At 40.9% G+C, this 17,354-nt stretch overlaps 3 protein-coding genes and 2 pseudogenes across 6 annotated transcripts in view; all 5 read left to right on the top strand.

Annotated features, from left to right (window-relative positions):
• LOC116697047 (protocadherin alpha-8-like) overlaps positions 1 to 394 on the top strand; it is a 5,845-nt pseudogene extending 5,451 nt beyond the window's left edge.
• A 72-nt stretch (positions 395 to 466) lies between these two features.
• pcdh2ac (protocadherin 2 alpha c) overlaps positions 467 to 17,354 on the top strand; it is a 183,655-nt gene continuing 166,767 nt past the window's right edge. Inside the window, exon 1 of one of the 4 annotated variants that reach the window (XM_032528345.1) lies at positions 467 to 2,991. In XM_032528345.1, the coding sequence (XP_032384236.1) occupies positions 628 to 2,991 (2,364 nt within the window). In that variant the 5' untranslated portion in view covers positions 467 to 627. Of the gene's footprint in view, positions 2,992 to 9,365; positions 11,968 to 17,354 lie in introns of those variants that run through there. The other 3 variants (XM_032528343.1, XM_032528347.1, XM_032528344.1) reach the window with 3 other exon arrangements.
• On the top strand, positions 3,089 to 4,995 carry LOC116697053 (protocadherin-10-like). The gene has a single exon (XM_032528351.1). The coding sequence runs from the start codon at positions 3,394 to 3,396 to the stop codon at positions 4,984 to 4,986; it is 1,593 nt and encodes a 530-aa protein (XP_032384242.1). The 5' UTR covers positions 3,089 to 3,393; the 3' UTR covers positions 4,987 to 4,995.
• LOC116697055 (protocadherin alpha-7-like) lies at positions 6,319 to 8,253 on the top strand. The gene has a single exon (XM_032528353.1). It carries the CDS (start codon positions 6,594 to 6,596, stop codon positions 8,157 to 8,159), a length of 1,566 nt encoding a protein of 521 aa, XP_032384244.1. The 5' UTR covers positions 6,319 to 6,593; the 3' UTR covers positions 8,160 to 8,253.
• The window catches only part of LOC116697283 (protocadherin alpha-8-like), a 5,479-nt pseudogene continuing 828 nt past the window's right edge, over positions 12,704 to 17,354 (top strand).

Raw genomic sequence — 17,354 nt, 5'->3', positions numbered from 1 at the left:
ATACACTAGTGCTGCCTGACAGGAGAGGGACATCTGGAGAGGTAAGCTGCTTTACATGGCTCAAACTTTGGTTTGCGTTTAATTCTAAATATGTCTCTTAATTAATGTATTATATACACTTTTTTATAGCTGAAGTATTACTATGAATACACATTTCTTGTTTTGTGAGATGTGTTCTTTGGGTTTGGGGAATTACTCAACAGGCGAGTCTGAGTGATAATATCGCTATCCATAGTGCTGAATCCGCTGTCGGTGTGTTTTTCTAAAGGCACGAATTATGTTCACTTTATCTTTCTTAATGACCTCGCCAATATTGTTTCAAAAGAGCTACACGTCACAATGTTTGTTTGTTTAGAAACAACCCGAATGGAAAGTGATCACATGGTGTCAGTATGTTAGCAGAAAAGAGATTCAAGAGAAGCCTTTTGTCAAAAATATGGTTCCTCCCCTTGTGGGTTGGGTTTTCGCATTTCAGTGCTGAATGCATCCTGTCCTCTCACAACGAATATTCAGCATCTGTGGTTTTGATTATACACTGTAAAGTGTACTTTTAGGTACATCTATTTTTTCTTCTGATGAAGGAGTCGTTACTCTGAATCATCAGGACACATTTTTATTTTTCTAATTATGGAGCAGAAAGGACGTGGAACATCGAGAGAGCAATGGCGGTGGATCGCTTTCATTGTTTCAATCATTTTGATGTGGAGCAGAGCTTCAGCGCAGTTAAGATATTCCATTGCTGAGGAAGTTGAAGAAGGAACTGTTGTTGGGAATATAGCGAAGGATTTGGGATTGGAGAAGAACACATTGAAAGAGAGAGGATGTCGCATTGTTGAAGGTTCAACTGAGTCATTTTTTCATGTAAACCAGAACGACGGATTATTGTATGTTGACCGAATAATTGACAGGGAGAAGGTTTGCGAGCGGAGTAGTGTGTGCTTGATCAATTTAAAAGCTGTGCTGGAAAACCCTCTCGAAATTCATTACGTGACTGTAGAGGTGCTGGATGTAAACGACCACTCTCCTACCTTTTCATCGAAAGAGTCACGTCTCGAAATTTCAGAGTCAGTTTTACCAGGTTTGCGCCTCCAGCTGCCAGCAGCACACGATCCTGATGTTGGTCAGTTTTCAGTCCAGGAGTATAAACTAAGTCCTAGTGATCATTTTCGTTTAGAAGTCAAAGATCGTGGAAAAGATGGAAAGATACCGATTTTAGTTTTACTGAAGACGCTGGATAGGGAAACAAAGACAAATCATAAATTGCTTCTTACAGCTATTGATGGAGGGAAACCAAGTAAATCTGGAAGAGCTGAAATTACAGTTGACGTTTTAGACATCAATGACAATATGCCAGTATTTTACGAGGACACATACTCTGTGCGTTTGGATGAAAATGCTCCCATTGGCACAACAATTATACAAGTAAATGCTTCTGATTTAGATGAAGGATCTAATGGCGAGATTACGTATTCATTAGGAAAAAATGTGAACAGCAGAATACGTGAACTGTTTAGTGTAGATCCAACTACAGGTGACATTATTGTTCAAGATCTGATAGACTTTGAATTAGAGGAAAGTTATGAAATTGATATACAGGCGTCTGATAAAGGATCAGCTCCTTTGAGGACAGACAAAAGTGTGTTGGTGAATATTGTTGATATGAATGATAACGCCCCTCATATAGAAGTTACATCATTTTCGAGGGCAATACCAGAGGATGCAAGACTAGGAACTACTGTGGCATTAGTCAGTGTTTTTGATAAAGACTCTGGTCTTAACGGGAAAGTGATTTGCTCATTTAGTAAAGATGTTCCTTTCATAATATCACCTTCAACACAAGACAACATGTATTCTATAGTAACAAAATCGCCCTTGGATAGAGAACAGCAGTCTATATATGATGTTACAATTGTTGCAAAAGACGCAGGTGTTCCTTCGTTGTCTTCTGAAAAAGGCATTAGTATTGTTGTATCAGATGTGAATGATAACAGTCCCGAGTTTTTAGCCAGCCCTTACACATATTATGTTATGGAGAACAACTCTCCAGGAGCTTCAGTGTTTTCTGTGAGGGCGTCAGACCACGACGAGGATGATAATTCTCGTGTTTTATATCATATTTTGAGAGCTGGCAAAGAGACTAACAAACTACAAACATTTAGTCTTAACATAAACTCTGAAACTGGAGATATTATGGCGCTGAAAAGTTTTGACTTTGAAACACTGAAAACGTTCCAGTTCCAAGTTGTTGCCACAGATTCTGGAACTCCGTCACTAAGCAGCAACGTCACAGTGAACGTGTTCATTCTGGATCAGAACGACAACGCTCCAGTCATCCTGTATCCAGTCAGCTCTAACGGTTCTGCTGAAGGTGTGGAGGAGATTCCCCGCAATGTGAACGCAGGACACTTGGTGACTAAAGTCAGAGCCTATGACGCTGATATAGGATATAACGGCTGGTTACTGTTCTCACTGCAGGAAGTTACTGACCACAGTCTCTTTGGTTTGGACCGCTATACAGGACAGATCAGAACACTTCGCTCATTCACAGAGACAGACGAGGCTGAGCATAAACTGGTCATACTGGTGAAAGACAATGGGAACGTTTCCCTCTCAGCAACAGCTACTGTGGTTGTCAAAGTTGTGGAGCCCAAAGAGGCTTTTGCTGCTTCTGATGTTAAAAGTGCTGCAAAGGAAGAGGAGGAGAATAATGTGACTTTTTACCTGATGATAACTTTGGGCTCAGTTTCAACACTTTTTCTCATCAGTATCATCGGGCTGATTGCAATGCAGTGCTCCAAAACCACAGACTATACTTCTAAATATCTACAAGAGACTAATTATGATGGGACACTGTGTCACAGCATCCAGTACAGATCTGGAGACAAACGGTACATGCTAGTAGGACCCAGAATGAGTATAGGATCTACTATAGTCCCGGGCAGCCATGCCAATACACTAGTGCTGCCTGACAGGAGAGGGGCATCTGGAGAGGTGAGTAAATAATTATATTGTATATACATACATGCTAATTTAACGACCCCCCTTTTGTCATCATGGTCCTCAATCATGGTGTTGAAAATGGATTTTGCCCACATGAGGAACTTTTTTATTCAAAACAATTGAACACATACTGACATTTAGTAGTAATCAGGATAACGTAACGAAATGTATTATTGCACACATTCACAGGGTGGCAGTACCTTCTCAGTTTAAAACCGTATAGCGTCTCAGCGCAGGATAGACTTGAGTCCGCCCCTATACGTTCAGACTGGTTACAGCATTTAGCTGGCACCCTTGGATTAGTCCTTATTGACTGTTTTCTGTAAAATAAATTCTAAGGAGACACAAATATAGTTCGTGCTGTGATGGACCGCAATTCTAGATAAGTGGACAATGTTGGACGCGTTTGGATTTGTACTTTTACATCAAAACATGGAACAAAGAGGACGGGAGCCATGGCGACAGCGAGCCAATTTAATCGCCGTTTTGCTTCTGCTTTCATTTTTCGGAGTAGCCTCGGCACAGTTGAGATACTCTATAGCTGAAGAGCTCAAAGAGGGAAGTTTTGTTGGAAATGTTGCTAAAGATTTGGGAATTGACCTGACTTTAATGAAGCATAGGGGATTTCGTATTATGTCCGGCTCGACTGAACCTCTGTTCAAGGTAAATGAGAATGACGGCATCCTTTATGCGAACCATAAAATAGACCGGGAGGAAATATGTAAGGAGAGCAGTGTATGTTTAATTAACCTCAAAACTGTTCTTGAAAACCCACTAGAAGTGCATTATGTCACCGTTGAAATAACAGATTTAAATGACCACTCTCCCACATTTCCAGAGAAAACCAAGAGGCTAGAGATCTCAGAGTCTGCGTTGCCAGGGGCAAGATATCAGTTGCAAAATGCACACGACCCGGATGGTGGCACAAACTCCGTCCAACAGTATAAAATCAGTCAGAATGATCATTTTCGTTTAGAGATTAAGGACCGCGGCAGAGATGGTAAAACTCCAATTTTACAATTACAGAGGCAGCTTGACAGAGAGGCCAAACGTAGTCATAAATTGGTGTTGACTGCAATAGATGGCGGAAATCCCTCAAAGACAGGCACAGTTGAAATATACATAGATGTTCTAGATGTTAACGACAATATGCCAGTGTTCACCAAAGACACCTATTCCACTGTGCTACAAGAGAACGCCCCAGTTGGCACAACAGTCATCCAAGTTAATGCAACAGATCAGGACGACGGTCCCAATGGGGAAGTGGTTTATTCTTTCGGCAGTGATGTGAAAGGCAAGATTAGAGAGCTGTTTGATATTGATTCTGTCACTGGGGAGATAATTGTGAAAGGTCGTGTAGACTTTGAGGAACAGGACAGCTATGACATTGATATACAGGCATCTGACAAGGGAATTATTCCATTCAGAACAGATAAAAGTGTGATCATTAAAATTGGAGATACAAACGATAATCCTCCTGAAATAGAAGTGGCATCGTTGTCAAGTGCAGTTTCAGAGGACTCTAGACCAGGAACAACCGTAGCACTTATCAGCATTACTGATTTAGACTCTGCATTGAATGGCAAAATAATCAGCTTTGTAGCCGAAGACAGCCCGTTTACATTAACCCCTTCAATACAAGATAACATGTTCGCTGTTGTCACAAGGTCACAGCTTGACAGGGAACAGCAATCAAGATATGATATTACAATAATCGCTAAAGACGCAGGTGAACCAGCCTTAACATCCGAAAAGACTATAAGCGTGTTTGTATCAGATATTAATGACAACAGTCCCATGTTTTCTGTGAGCCCCTATAGTTTTTACATCACCGAAAATAACCCCCCAGGGGCCTCTTTGTTTTCTGTAAGAGCCTCTGATCGTGACGAGGGAGAGAATGCGCTTATTTCGTATCATATTCTCAGGAATGCAGGTTATGAAAATAAAGTCACATCATTTCTCAACATAAACTCTGAAACTGGATGACATTTGTGGCGCTAAAAGGTTTCGACTTTGAAACTCTGAAAACGTTCCAGTTCCAAGTGTTTTGCCACAGATTCTGGAACTCCGTCACTAAGCAGCAAGTCACCAGTGAACGTGTTCATTCTGGATCAGAACGACAACGCTCCAGTCATCCTGTATCCAGTCAGCTCTAACGGTTCTGCTGAAGGTGTGGAGGAGATTCCCGCAATGTGAACGCAGGACATTGGTGAATAAAGTCAGAGCCTATGACGCTGATTAGGATATAAAGGGTGTGTTACTGTCTCACTGCAGGAAGTATGACCCACAGTTCTTTGGTTTGGACCGCTATACAGGACAGATCAGAACACTTCGCTCATCACAGAGACAGACGAGGTGAGCAATAATGGTCATACTGGTTGAAAGACAATGGGAACGTTTCCTCTCAGCAACAGACTACTGTGGTTGTCAAAGTTGTGGCGCCAAAGAGGCTTTTGCTGCTTCTGATGTTAAAAGTGCGCAAAGGATGAGGAGGAGAATAATGGGACTTTTTACCTGATGATAACTTTGGGCCAGTTTAACACTTTTCTCATCAGTATCATCGTGCTGATTGCAATGCAGTGCTCCAAAAAAACAGACTATACTTCTAATATCTACAAGAGATAATTTGATGGGACACTGTGTACAGCATCCAGTACAGACTGGAGACAAACGGTACATGCAGTAGGACCCAGAAGGGTATAGGATCTACTATAGTCCCGGGCAGCCATGCGAATACACTTATGGTCCCAGATAGGAGGCCTGCGTCCGAAGAGGTAAGATCAATAGTTTGTTCGTTGTGTCCTGTAAGTTTTAGAGCGTATTTTGTATGAATAATATGATTTATGAATTATCATGAAATACTCTTGTTGTGTTCCTGGTTTGTATTTGGGGAATCGAACTAATTGATGTCCAAGGTTAAATTCTACCTGGTAAACGCTCCGATACGGTTATTGGGAAGAGAATGCTTTCATAAGTATGTTTACAATGGCAATCTAAAGATTTTCATTGTGGTGAACGTCTAATGCGCTCGTGGTTGAGCTGAGTGCAGGCTGTTGCTGTCTGTGGTCCTGAGCCATTCTTAAGGCCCTCTTTTTTGACACAAGCGACACTCATTTAAGGCATAGCAATAATCGGTAATATGACGTAATGTAAGAGTTATGTCTCCATGGACTAATTGAAGGCGGCATCTTTGGCTGAAACTGTCCAACATGGCTTTATAAGTGGGAATATGTCAGGGCGCTTCTCTTCATTGTTTAAAAAAAGAAATTCGTGCAATGTCCACTTTTTAAAACATTGTTGCTATTATTTTAAATACAATAGTGTAGTGTGATTCTCTATCACTTGGTGTCAGTATAGTAACAAATACTGTTTTCACATATTTTCGTCATAGCCACGAGACCCATCCCCTTCCTCTATAGAGTCTAACACCATCACTGACAGAACCTTACACTGCTGACGTCTGGAATCCACAATTTAGCGTTATAAAATATAACGCTCTGTTGGAGAATGAATGGATTATGACAACGAATGTGACAAAGATAGTGTACGTCAGAATATGCGAATAGATATTTGAAGGCTATTTTTTATTTTAAATGTTTCATCTTCACATCATGGAACAAAGACAACGCCAAACATGGAGTAAGCGGACAAAGTGGGTTGCCATTATGATGGTTTTGGTTACGTTTTGGAGCAGAGCTTTAGGACAATTCCGATATTCCATCTCCGAGGAAGAGAAAGAAGGAACTGCTGTTGGAAATCTAGCAAAGGATTTAGGTGTTGATAAGACCACACTGAAGGACAGAGGGTACCGTATTGTCTACGGCACGACAGAGCCTCCTTTTCGAGTAAACCAGGATGATGGTATCTTGTATGTGAACCGGAAAATTGACAGAGAGGAAGTCTGTGACCGAAGTAAGGTTTGTTTAATCGACTTTAAAGCTGTGTTAGAAAATCCCCTGGAGGTGCACTATGTAGCGGTGGAGATTCTGGATGTCAACGACCACGCACCAAGCTTTCCCGAAAGAGAAAATTCTTTAGAAATTCCCGAATCTGCATTACCAGGAGCAAGATTCCAGTTACAAGCTGCGCGTGATGCTGATAGTGGTTTATTATCCGTTCAGCAGTATAAGTTAAGTCTGAATGAACATTTTCGCTTGGAAGTGAAAGATCGTGGTGAGGACCGTAAAACTCCTAGTTTAATTATTCAAAAGCCACTTGATAGAGAATCTGCCAAGACCCATGCATTACTTCTGACAGCCATTGATGGAGGTAAACCTCCGCGATCCGGTAACATGACAATAATTGTTAATGTTTCCGATGTCAATGATAACCCCCCAGTTTTCACCCAGGAGTCATATACAGTGCAGCTAAAAGAAAATTCTTCTTTTGGTACAACTGTGATTCAAGTTAATGCAACTGATTTGGATGAAGGTTTAAATGGTGAAGTTATATATTCATTCGGAAATGATGTGGATGCAATGGCACGTTCACGTTTTGATTTAAATCCAATGACCGGAGTAATTACTGTAGCAGGGGCCATAGATTTTGAAGAATGTAGCAGATACGAAATTGATATCAAGGCATCCGACAAAGGTCCGGCTACACTAGCTACGGAAAAAAGCGTTATTATACACATTGTTGATGTAAACGACAATGCACCAGAGATTGAGGTGACATCTTTTTCTCGTGCGCTCCCGGAAGATTCAAAACCAGGAACCACAGTGGCCGTAATCAGTGTTAAAGATTCGGACTCTGGTCTCAACGGAAAAGTTATGTGTTACATAAGCCAAGATATTCCTTTCATGCTCACTCCAGCTTTACAAAATAACATGTATTCTTTGGTAACAAAATTGCTTTTGGATCGAGAGAAGCAATCGCAATATATTGTCACAATTGTATGTAAAGACGCAGGTGCACCATCTTTATCATCAGAAAAAACCATACACATAGATGTGTCAGATGTGAATGACAACAATCCAGTGTTTTCACAGAACCCATATACTTTCTACATAACTGAAAATAACAACCCGGGAGCATCTATTTTATCAGTGACAGCCCGTGATGATGACGAGAGCAGTAATGCACTTATTTCATATCACATATTAAGGGACACAGGCGGAGACCATTTTTTTACCTCTTTCATAAATGTCAACAGTTAAAAAATGGACACATTTCAGCACTAAAAGGTTTGACTTGGAACACTGAAAAAAGTTCAGTTCCAAGTTGTGCACAGATTCTGGAACTCCGTCACTAAGCAGCAACGTCACAGTGAACGTGTTCATCCTGGATCAGAACGACAACGCTCCAGTCATCCTGATCAGTCAGCTCTAACGGTTCTGTGAGGTGTGGAGGAGATTCCCCGCAATGTGAACGCAGGCACCTGGTGACTAAAGTCAGAGCCTATGACGCTGATATAGGATAAACGGCTGGGTACTGTTCTCATGCAGGGAAGTTACTGACCACAGTCTCTTGGTTTGGACCGTATACAGGACAGATCAGAACACCTTCGCTCATTCACAGAGACAAGACGAGGCTGAGCATAAACTGGTCATACTGGTGAAAGACCTGGGAACGTTTCACTCTCAGCAACAGCTACGTGGTTGTCAAAGTTGTGGAGCACAAAGAGGCTTTTGCTGTCTGATGTAAAAAGTGCAAAAAACAGAGGAAGAGAGAATGTGATTTTTACCTGATGATAACTTTGGGCTCAGTTTCAACACTTTTTCTCATCAGTATCATCGTGCTGATTGCAATGCAGTGTCCCAAACCACAGACTATACTTCAAATATCTACAAGAGATATTAGATGGGACACTGTGTCACAGCATCCAGTACAGATCTGGAGACAAACGGTAATGCTAGTAGGACCGAAGGAGTTAGGATCTACTAAGTCCCGGGCAGCCATGCGATATCACTAGTGGTGCTGAGGAGAGGGACATGGAGAGGTAAGATAATGTTTTGATGTTTTCATTTCCCGTCTCTCTCCATAGCTAAAACCTTTTTTTAAGGACCTTTAGGAGTGATATTGTTCTAAACTAGCAGTGAGTGCACGTTTTTTACTTTGTGTTACAAACCTATGCTCTTGGCTCAGGAGGTTCACTTGCTAATCATATAGTGATGCTGGTACTCTCTTTTAATGTATTGGCAGCTGTGCTGATGAGTGTTAGAGGGATTTCCTCAAATGGTTGGATTGCTTTATTATGCCAGAAATCCAAATAGAAAGATAAAGGTTACAGCATGTGCAAAAGTCAAAGCAGGTCTATGTCTAAATGCTTTGAACATTTGCAGATTGTCTTCGATGTTAACTGACCACTATTTAAATCTGTGGAAATAACAATTCCAACGCTTGGTGTCAGTGTAGTTTAGTGGTTCTGTGCTTCTGACAGCACTTTACGTCACGAGCTTTACTTGGACTGAGCCCGTGCATTTTACTCAAACAGCATACTTGAGCGCAAGACCGCAATTGGCAGCAGCCATTCTTTCATTTTCAGCCCTTTTATAAAAATACAAACAAATAAAAAACAGACGGTCCTTATTCAGAAATATAGCGTACTGAGTTTATATTATAAAACGACGTAGTTAAAGAACTGTTCTTTATCGGCTTCGGGTCATGGAACAAAGAGGACGCAAAGCATGGAGGGACCTACAGTTTTGGTTTGCCTTTATGCTTATTCTGGATATTACATGGAGCGGAGCTTCTGCACAGATCAGGTATTCAGTATCAGAGGAGGTTCCAGATGAAACCGTCGTCGGGAATATAGCCAAGGATTTGGGGCTAGATAAGAGTGCACTAAAGGACAGAGGATATCGCATTGTAGCAGGCTCAACTGAGCCCCTGTTTCAAGTGAATCAAGATAACGGTATATTGTATGTCAAAAGAAGAATAGACAGAGAGGAAGTGTGCGAAAGGACAAGCCCCTGTTTGATCAATTTGAAAACCGTGCTAGAAAACCCGCTGGAGATCCACTACGTGGCAGTGGAAATACTAGATATAAATGATCACTCGCCGGTTTTTCCAGAGAAAGAGAAAAGGCTTGAGATCTCTGAGTCGGCTCTACCAGGAGCGAGATTTCAACTACAGGCTGCGCGCGACCCCGACGTAAGCCAGTTCTCCATTCAACAATATAGGCTCAGCCATAATGAATATTTTAGATTAGAAGTGAAGGATAGAGGCGAGGACCGTAAAGTACCATTTTTAGTTCTGCAGAAGCAGTTAGATAGAGAAACAGCTGGGAAAATTAAGCTACGCCTAACAGCTGTTGATGGGGGGAAACCAGTGAAGTCTGGCGCTATAGAAATTATTGTGGATGTACTTGATGTTAATGACAACTCCCCGGTGTTTACCAAAGAGTTGTATTCTGCCACACTCAAAGAAAATGTTCCCGTTGGCACTGTAGTGATACAAGTAAATGCAACCGATTTGGACGAGGGTGCAAATAGTGAAATAATATATTCATTTGGTAACGAAGTTGACACAAAATTAATGGATGTCTTTAGTATAGACGAGCACACTGGTGAAATTAAAGTTACCGGTAAGATAGACTTCGAGGAATGTAAAAGTTATGAAATTGACATTCAGGCGTCTGATAAGGGACAAGCTCCTCTAACAACTGACAAAAGTGTAATGATAAATATTATTGATGTTAATGATAATGCACCTGAAATAGAAGTGACATCATTTTCTAGCTCTATCAAGGAGGATTCAAAGATTGGAACTACAGTGGCTCTGATTAGTGTCAGTGATTTAGATTCTGGAATCAATGGTAAAGTCATTTGCACAATTAAAGAAGAAGGGCCTTTTACTTTATCTCCATCATTACAAGAAAACATGTACGCTGTTGTAACCAGGTCACAGTTGGACAGGGAAATTGTTTCCCAATTTGAAGTCACAATTATTGCGAAAGACACAGGTGATCTGTCATTTTCAACTGAAAAGACAATACGCGTTGTAGTATCAGATGTAAATGACAACACACCAGAGTTTTCATCAAGTCCCTATGTATTTTACATTACCGAGAACAACAGTCCCGGAGCATCAGTATTTTCAGTAAAGGCCTCTGATCGCGATGAAAGCGATAACGCTCTCATTTCATATAATATTTTCAGAGAAACAAGTGGAGAAAATACATTGATTTCATTTTTAAATATCAACTCTGAAACTGGAGACATTTTGGCTCTGAAAAGTTTTGACTTTGAAACATTGAAAACGTTCCAGTTCCAAGTTGTTGCCACAGATTCTGGAACTCCGTCACTAAGCAGCAACGTCACAGTGAACGTGTTCATTCTGGATCAGAACGACAACGCTCCAGTCATCCTGTATCCAGTCAGCTCTAACGGTTCTGCTGAAGGTGTGGAGGAGATTCCCCGCAATGTGAACGCAGGACACTTGGTGACTAAAGTCAGAGCCTATGACGCTGATATAGGATATAACGGCTGGTTACTGTTCTCACTGCAGGAAGTTACTGACCACAGTCTCTTTGGTTTGGACCGCTATACAGGACAGATCAGAACACTTCGCTCATTCACAGAGACAGACGAGGCTGAGCATAAACTGGTCATACTGGTGAAAGACAATGGGAACGTTTCCCTCTCAGCAACAGCTACTGTGGTTGTCAAAGTTGTGGAGCCCAAAGAGGCTTTTGCTGCTTCTGATGTTAAAAGTGCTGCAAAGGATGAGGAGGAGAATAATGTGACTTTTTACCTGATGATAACTTTGGGCTCAGTTTCAACACTTTTTCTCATCAGTATCATCGTGCTGATTGCAATGCAGTGCTCCAAAACCACAGACTATACTTCTAAATATCTACAAGAGACTAATTATGATGGGACGCTGTGTCACAGCATCCAGTACAGATCTGGAGACAAACGGTACATGCTAGTAGGACCCAGAATGAGTATAGGATCTACTATAGTCCCGGGCAGCCATGCGAATACACTAGTGCTGCCTGACAGGAGAGGGACATCTGGAGAGGTAAATCTTTTTATTTATTTATTATTCACACTGTTAAATTTTAGTCAATACGTCACATAAGACGATACTTATAATTTTTTTTACTTTCTTTTTCCATACTGCTGGTGTAAAACTGTGCTGTCCAGGGTTCTGAAATTCTTTTTTTTTTTTGTTGAGTTTATTCCATCACAATTAATGGCAGGTAAACCTAAGGGAATAATCCCTGACCGATCACAGGTTTTCTGAATTACGTTTGTATCGGTTAGTATCGTTATGTCCAGTCCCACGTTTTGTTTTAATCTAACTGACTCAAGTGTGTATTATACAAAATAGTGTTGTGGAGTAGGTTTACAATTTGTGCCTCCTGTTCTGTTTGACCCTTCCTCCTGCACAATTGCTTTGACGCTGATTTATGTGTTATGCTGATATATGTATTATATTGCATATTGTTAAGGTATTAAACGTATTAATTGAAAAGAAAGGTTTTCAAAGTGAAAATAGAAACGCAGTGCCAAATTAAGGGCTACGGATATGAGATTTCGGAAATGGATATTAGAGCAGCTGGGGTGTATAAGGTAAAATTGATAATCTGAGAGTTTGTGGATACATGTTTGTAGATTAATGAGGTCTTCGAGTTCGCTTACTTGTAATGAAAAAAGATATCGCATGGTGTCAGTGCATGAAAACATAAGCGCTTCGCAAGAGCTCATGTCAGCTGCATCGTGTGAGACGCCCAGTAATGATTTTACTAGTTCAACATAGCATCGCCGTTAGTGAGCTGACGGTTGTAAAATTGTCTATATTTCACATTGAGAACAGAAAAACGGCTATACATGCTACTGCGCACGATGCTGTTTCACTGATGCCATTTTTTTTTCGTGAAGGATTGTAACAATTTTCGTTGATGACCATGGAACAAAGAAAGTGCGAGCCAGGAAGGCTGATACGGCGGTGGCTCTGTTTCGTGGTTGCTGTGCTTTTGTGGAGCGTGGCCTCGGCGCAAATAAGATATTCAATTTCTGAGGAAGTCAATGAAGGAACTGCGGTTGGGAATGTTGCAAAAGATCTGGGATTAGATAAAAGCACGTTAAAAGACAGGAAGTATCGGATTGTTTCTAGTGCAACGGATCCTCTTTTCCATGTAAATCAGAACGACGGCATCCTTTATGTGAGCAGAAAGATTGACAGAGAGGAAGTGTGCGAGCGAAGCAGTTCATGTTTGCTCAATCTGAAAACAGTGCTCGAAAATCCACTGGAGGTCCATTATGTTGGAGTTGAGATTTTGGATGTAAATGATCACTCTCCATGCTTTCCAGATAAAGAGAAAACGTTAGAAATTTCAGAATCTGTGTTAAGTGGAACACGCTTTCAGCTACAAGCCGCACGAGATCCAGACAGTGGTCATTTCTCCGTGCAACATTATAAACTAAGTCCAAACGACCACTTCCGTTTGGAGGTTAAAGATAAGGGAGAAGATGGTAAAATACCTGTATTAATTGTACAGAAATCTTTAGATAGGGAGTCAGCGGGGAGTCACTCATTAGTGCTGACTGCATTGGATGGAGGGAAACCTCCGAAATCTGGCGAGATGAAAATTCTAGTAAATGTTTTGGATATTAATGATAACGTGCCGGTATTTTCTCAAGACACGTATTCTGTAATGCTCGATGAAAACGCTCCAGTAGGTACAACAGTCATACGAGTGAATGCAACTGATTTAGATGAAGGACCGAACGGAGAGGTATTTTACTCCTTTAGCAACAGCGTAAATATTAGATTGTTTAAACTGTTTGAAATAACTCCATCAACAGGCGAGTTGATTGTAAAAGGACCAATAGACTATGAGCACAAGGATAAATATGAAATTGAAATCCTGGCATCAGATAAAGGTCTCGCTCCTCTAACAACTGAAAAAAGTGTGGTTATTAAGATAGTTGACCTTAATGATAATGCACCCCAGATTGAAGTCACCTCGTTTTCAAGCTCCATCCCTGAAGATTCCAGACCAGGCACTACAGTTGCCCTTATCAGTGTTAATGACCTGGACTCCGGTCTCAATGGAAAAGTTAATTGCTTTTTGCTTGAGGATGTTCCTTTTATGTTATCGCCGTCTTTACAAGACAAAATGTATTCATTAGTAACGAAAATGCCTCTGGATAAAGAGAAACAATCACATTATGCCCTAACGATAATTGCAAAAGATTCGGGCAAACCAGCGTTATCATCTGAAAACAGAATACATGTTGTTGTATCAGATGTGAATGACAACAGTCCTGAGTTTTCACTGAGTCCATATGCTTTCTATGTCAACGAAGGCAACCATCCAGGAGCATCTCTATTTTCTGTTGAAGCTTTTGATCGTGATGAGAACGACAATGCACTCATTTCCTATCATATTCTCAGAGACGCAGGCACAGATAACAAATTGACATCATTTCTCAACATAAACTCTGAAACTGGAGACATTTTGGCGCTGAAAAGTTTTGAATTTGAAACTCTGAAAACGTCCAGTTCCAAGTTGTTGCCACAGATTCTGGAACTAGTCACAGCAGCAGATGCAACGTCACAGTGAACGTGTTCATTCTGGATCAGAACGAAACGGTCCAGTCATCCTGATCAGTCAGCTCTAACGGTTCTGCTGAAGGTGTGGAGGAGATTCCCCGCAATGTGAACGCAGGACACTTGGTGACTAAAGTCAGAGCCTATGACGCTGATATAGGATATAACGGCTGGTTACGTTCTCCACTGAGGAAGTTACTGACCACAGTCCTTTGGTTTGGACCCCGCTATACAGGCAGATCAGAACACATTCGCTCATCACAGAGACAGACGAGGCTGAGCATAAACTGGTATACTGGTGAAAGACAATGGGAACGTTTCCCTCTCAGCAACACGCTACTGTGGTTGTCAAGTTGTGGAGCCCAAAGAGGCTTTGCGGCTTCTGATGTTAAAAGTGTGCGCAAAGGATAGAGGAGGAGGGAATATGTGAATTTTTTACCTGATGATAACTTTGGCTCAGTTTAAACACTTTTTCTCTATCAGTATCATCGGTGCTGATGCAATGCAGTGCGCCAAAACACCAGACTATACTTACTAATACTACAAAAGAGACTAATTATGATGGTACGCTGTGGTCACAGCATCCGTACAGATTCTGGAGACAAAACGGTACATGCTGTAGGACCCAGGAATGAGTATAGGTCTACTATCGTTCCGGCCAGCCATGCGAATACACTAGTGCTGCCTGACAGGAGAGGGACATCTGGAGAGGTAAGACGTTTTTAAGTGCAAACGAACTGTATTGATCATTTACTAAACTTATCAACTATTCCCTAATGGGTAAGGTTTTAGATAGCATGGCACTGGATTTGTTGGCTTCCCTGGTTCCCTGACAATTGTGACCTCATGTCAATTTTAGGAATTATTTAAGTTGACATAAAAAACGAAATACCAATTATAGTTCTTACTATGGTGGTCACCCACTATGTTAATACATTTATCAACAACTGTATATCATAATCATAAATCTGACCTCATGGCTGGTTTGACAATTTGAACTTTTTTGTTGGCAATGATATAAACAATGCTTGTTGCTCCTTTATTTTGCTACAGTATTTTCAATTGTAGGTTGATTTCGTAGCTTATCTAATTATACCTTCCACAACCTTTTTTTCTTACACTAGATTAATTATATAAAATTGCGGAAAAGCAAATGAAAGATATCTTATTTCCGATTGATGTGTGTGTTTCGTCAATATACCTTTACTCAGCAATGAAAAACACATGGCGAAAGAATAGCATACCGTAGAGTTGCAACTACTGCATGGTAGTGTAGGGAGGGAACAAAAAACTTAAGTAAACTCAGTACTGCAAGAAAACCTGAAATCAAATGAGATCATGTCTTAATCTAAGAGGTACTATATACTGAATTGCCCAACTTTATGATCGCTATCCTTGGTTCTGAAAGTGTTTGGCTCTGTTTTAGGGTGTGAAAAAACAACAACAATGATCTAATGTGCAGTACATCCTTCACATTTCTGCAATGAGAAATAACGTCGCATGGTGTCAGTGGAATGTAAAAAGTCAGCGTTACATGGGCTCATTGCCATTGATTTTTGGTTCCACCTCCTGTAGACATTCTCACTTCGGAACCAGCAGGATCGTTCCTCTGCCTCTCGTGGAAATGGTCGGTTTCCCTGAAGGTCTGGATATATAGAAAGTCAATTAATATGCATATGTAGCTAACTGTTGGATTCCGCATTTAAAAACTAGTTATCATCTTTGTGATGGTTTATTGAGGAGTTCGTGTTTAACCATGGAACAAAGAAGATGCAAGCCACGAAGGGTATATCCGCGAGGATATTCGTTCGGCTGTGTGGTTGCTGTGCTTTTGTGGAGCGTGGCCTCGGCGCAATTAAGATACTCCATCTCTGAGGAAGTTAACGAAGGAACTGTGGTTGGAAATATAGCGAAAGATCTGGGATTGGAGAAAAGCACGCTGAACGACAGGAAGTATCGGATTGTTTCTAGTAATGCGGATCCTCTTTTCCATGTAAATCAGAATGATGGCGTCCTGTATGTGAGCCGGAAGATTGATAGAGAAGAGGTGTGCGCGCAGAGCAGTACATGTTTAATAAATCTGAAAACCGTGTTAGAAAACCCACTGGAGGTTCATTACGTTAGAATCGAAGTTATGGATATAAATGACCATTCTCCTAATTTTCCAGAGAAAGAGACAACGTTAGAGATTTCAGAGTCCGTGTTACCCGGAGCACGATTTCAGCTAAAAGCATCACGGGATCGAGACAGTGGTCATTTCTCTGTGCAGCAATATAAACTTAGCCAAAACGATCACTTCCGTTTGGAAGTTAAGGATAAGGGAGAAGACGGTAAAATACCTATATTAATTGTGCAAAAGCCTTTAGACAGAGAAATTGCAGTAAGCCACTCATTAGTGCTGACTGCATTGGATGGAGGGAAACCTCCGAAATCTGGCGAGATGAATATTCTAGTAAATGTTTTAGATGTAAACGATAACGTGCCTGTTTTCTCTAAAGATGTTTATTCAGTGACGCTCGATGAAAACGCTCCAGTAGGAACAACAGTCATACAAGTGAATGCAACTGATTTAGATGGCGGAGCAAACGGAGAAATAGTTTACTCATTCAGCAAGAGTATGAATCAGAATATGTTAAATATGTTTACTATCAATCCATCAACAGGTGAAATAACTGTTAAAGGTTTGGTAGATTATGAGGAGAAGGACAAATATGAAATTGAAATTCAGGCATCAGATAAAGGTCTCGCTCCTCTTACTACCGAAAAAAGCGTCATTATTAAAATAGTTGACGTAAATGATAACGTACCTGAAATTGAGGTTACTTCCTTTTCAAGCTCCATCTCGGAAG

Source organism: Etheostoma spectabile, chromosome 10 (assembly GCF_008692095.1).
Source record: "Etheostoma spectabile isolate EspeVRDwgs_2016 chromosome 10, UIUC_Espe_1.0, whole genome shotgun sequence".
In the NCBI taxonomy this organism is placed as follows: Eukaryota; Metazoa; Chordata; class Actinopteri; order Perciformes; family Percidae; genus Etheostoma; species Etheostoma spectabile.
This window is presented reverse-complemented; position numbering and strand designations above follow the sequence as displayed.

Bases quoted from the DNA above. Each gene is read 5' to 3' on its own strand.
- LOC116697053 (XM_032528351.1), top strand. From the start codon at position 3,394: ATGTTGGACGCGTTTGGATTTGTACTTTTACATCAAAACATGGAACAA.
- LOC116697055 (XM_032528353.1), top strand. From the start codon at position 6,594: ATGTTTCATCTTCACATCATGGAACAAAGACAACGCCAAACATGGAGT.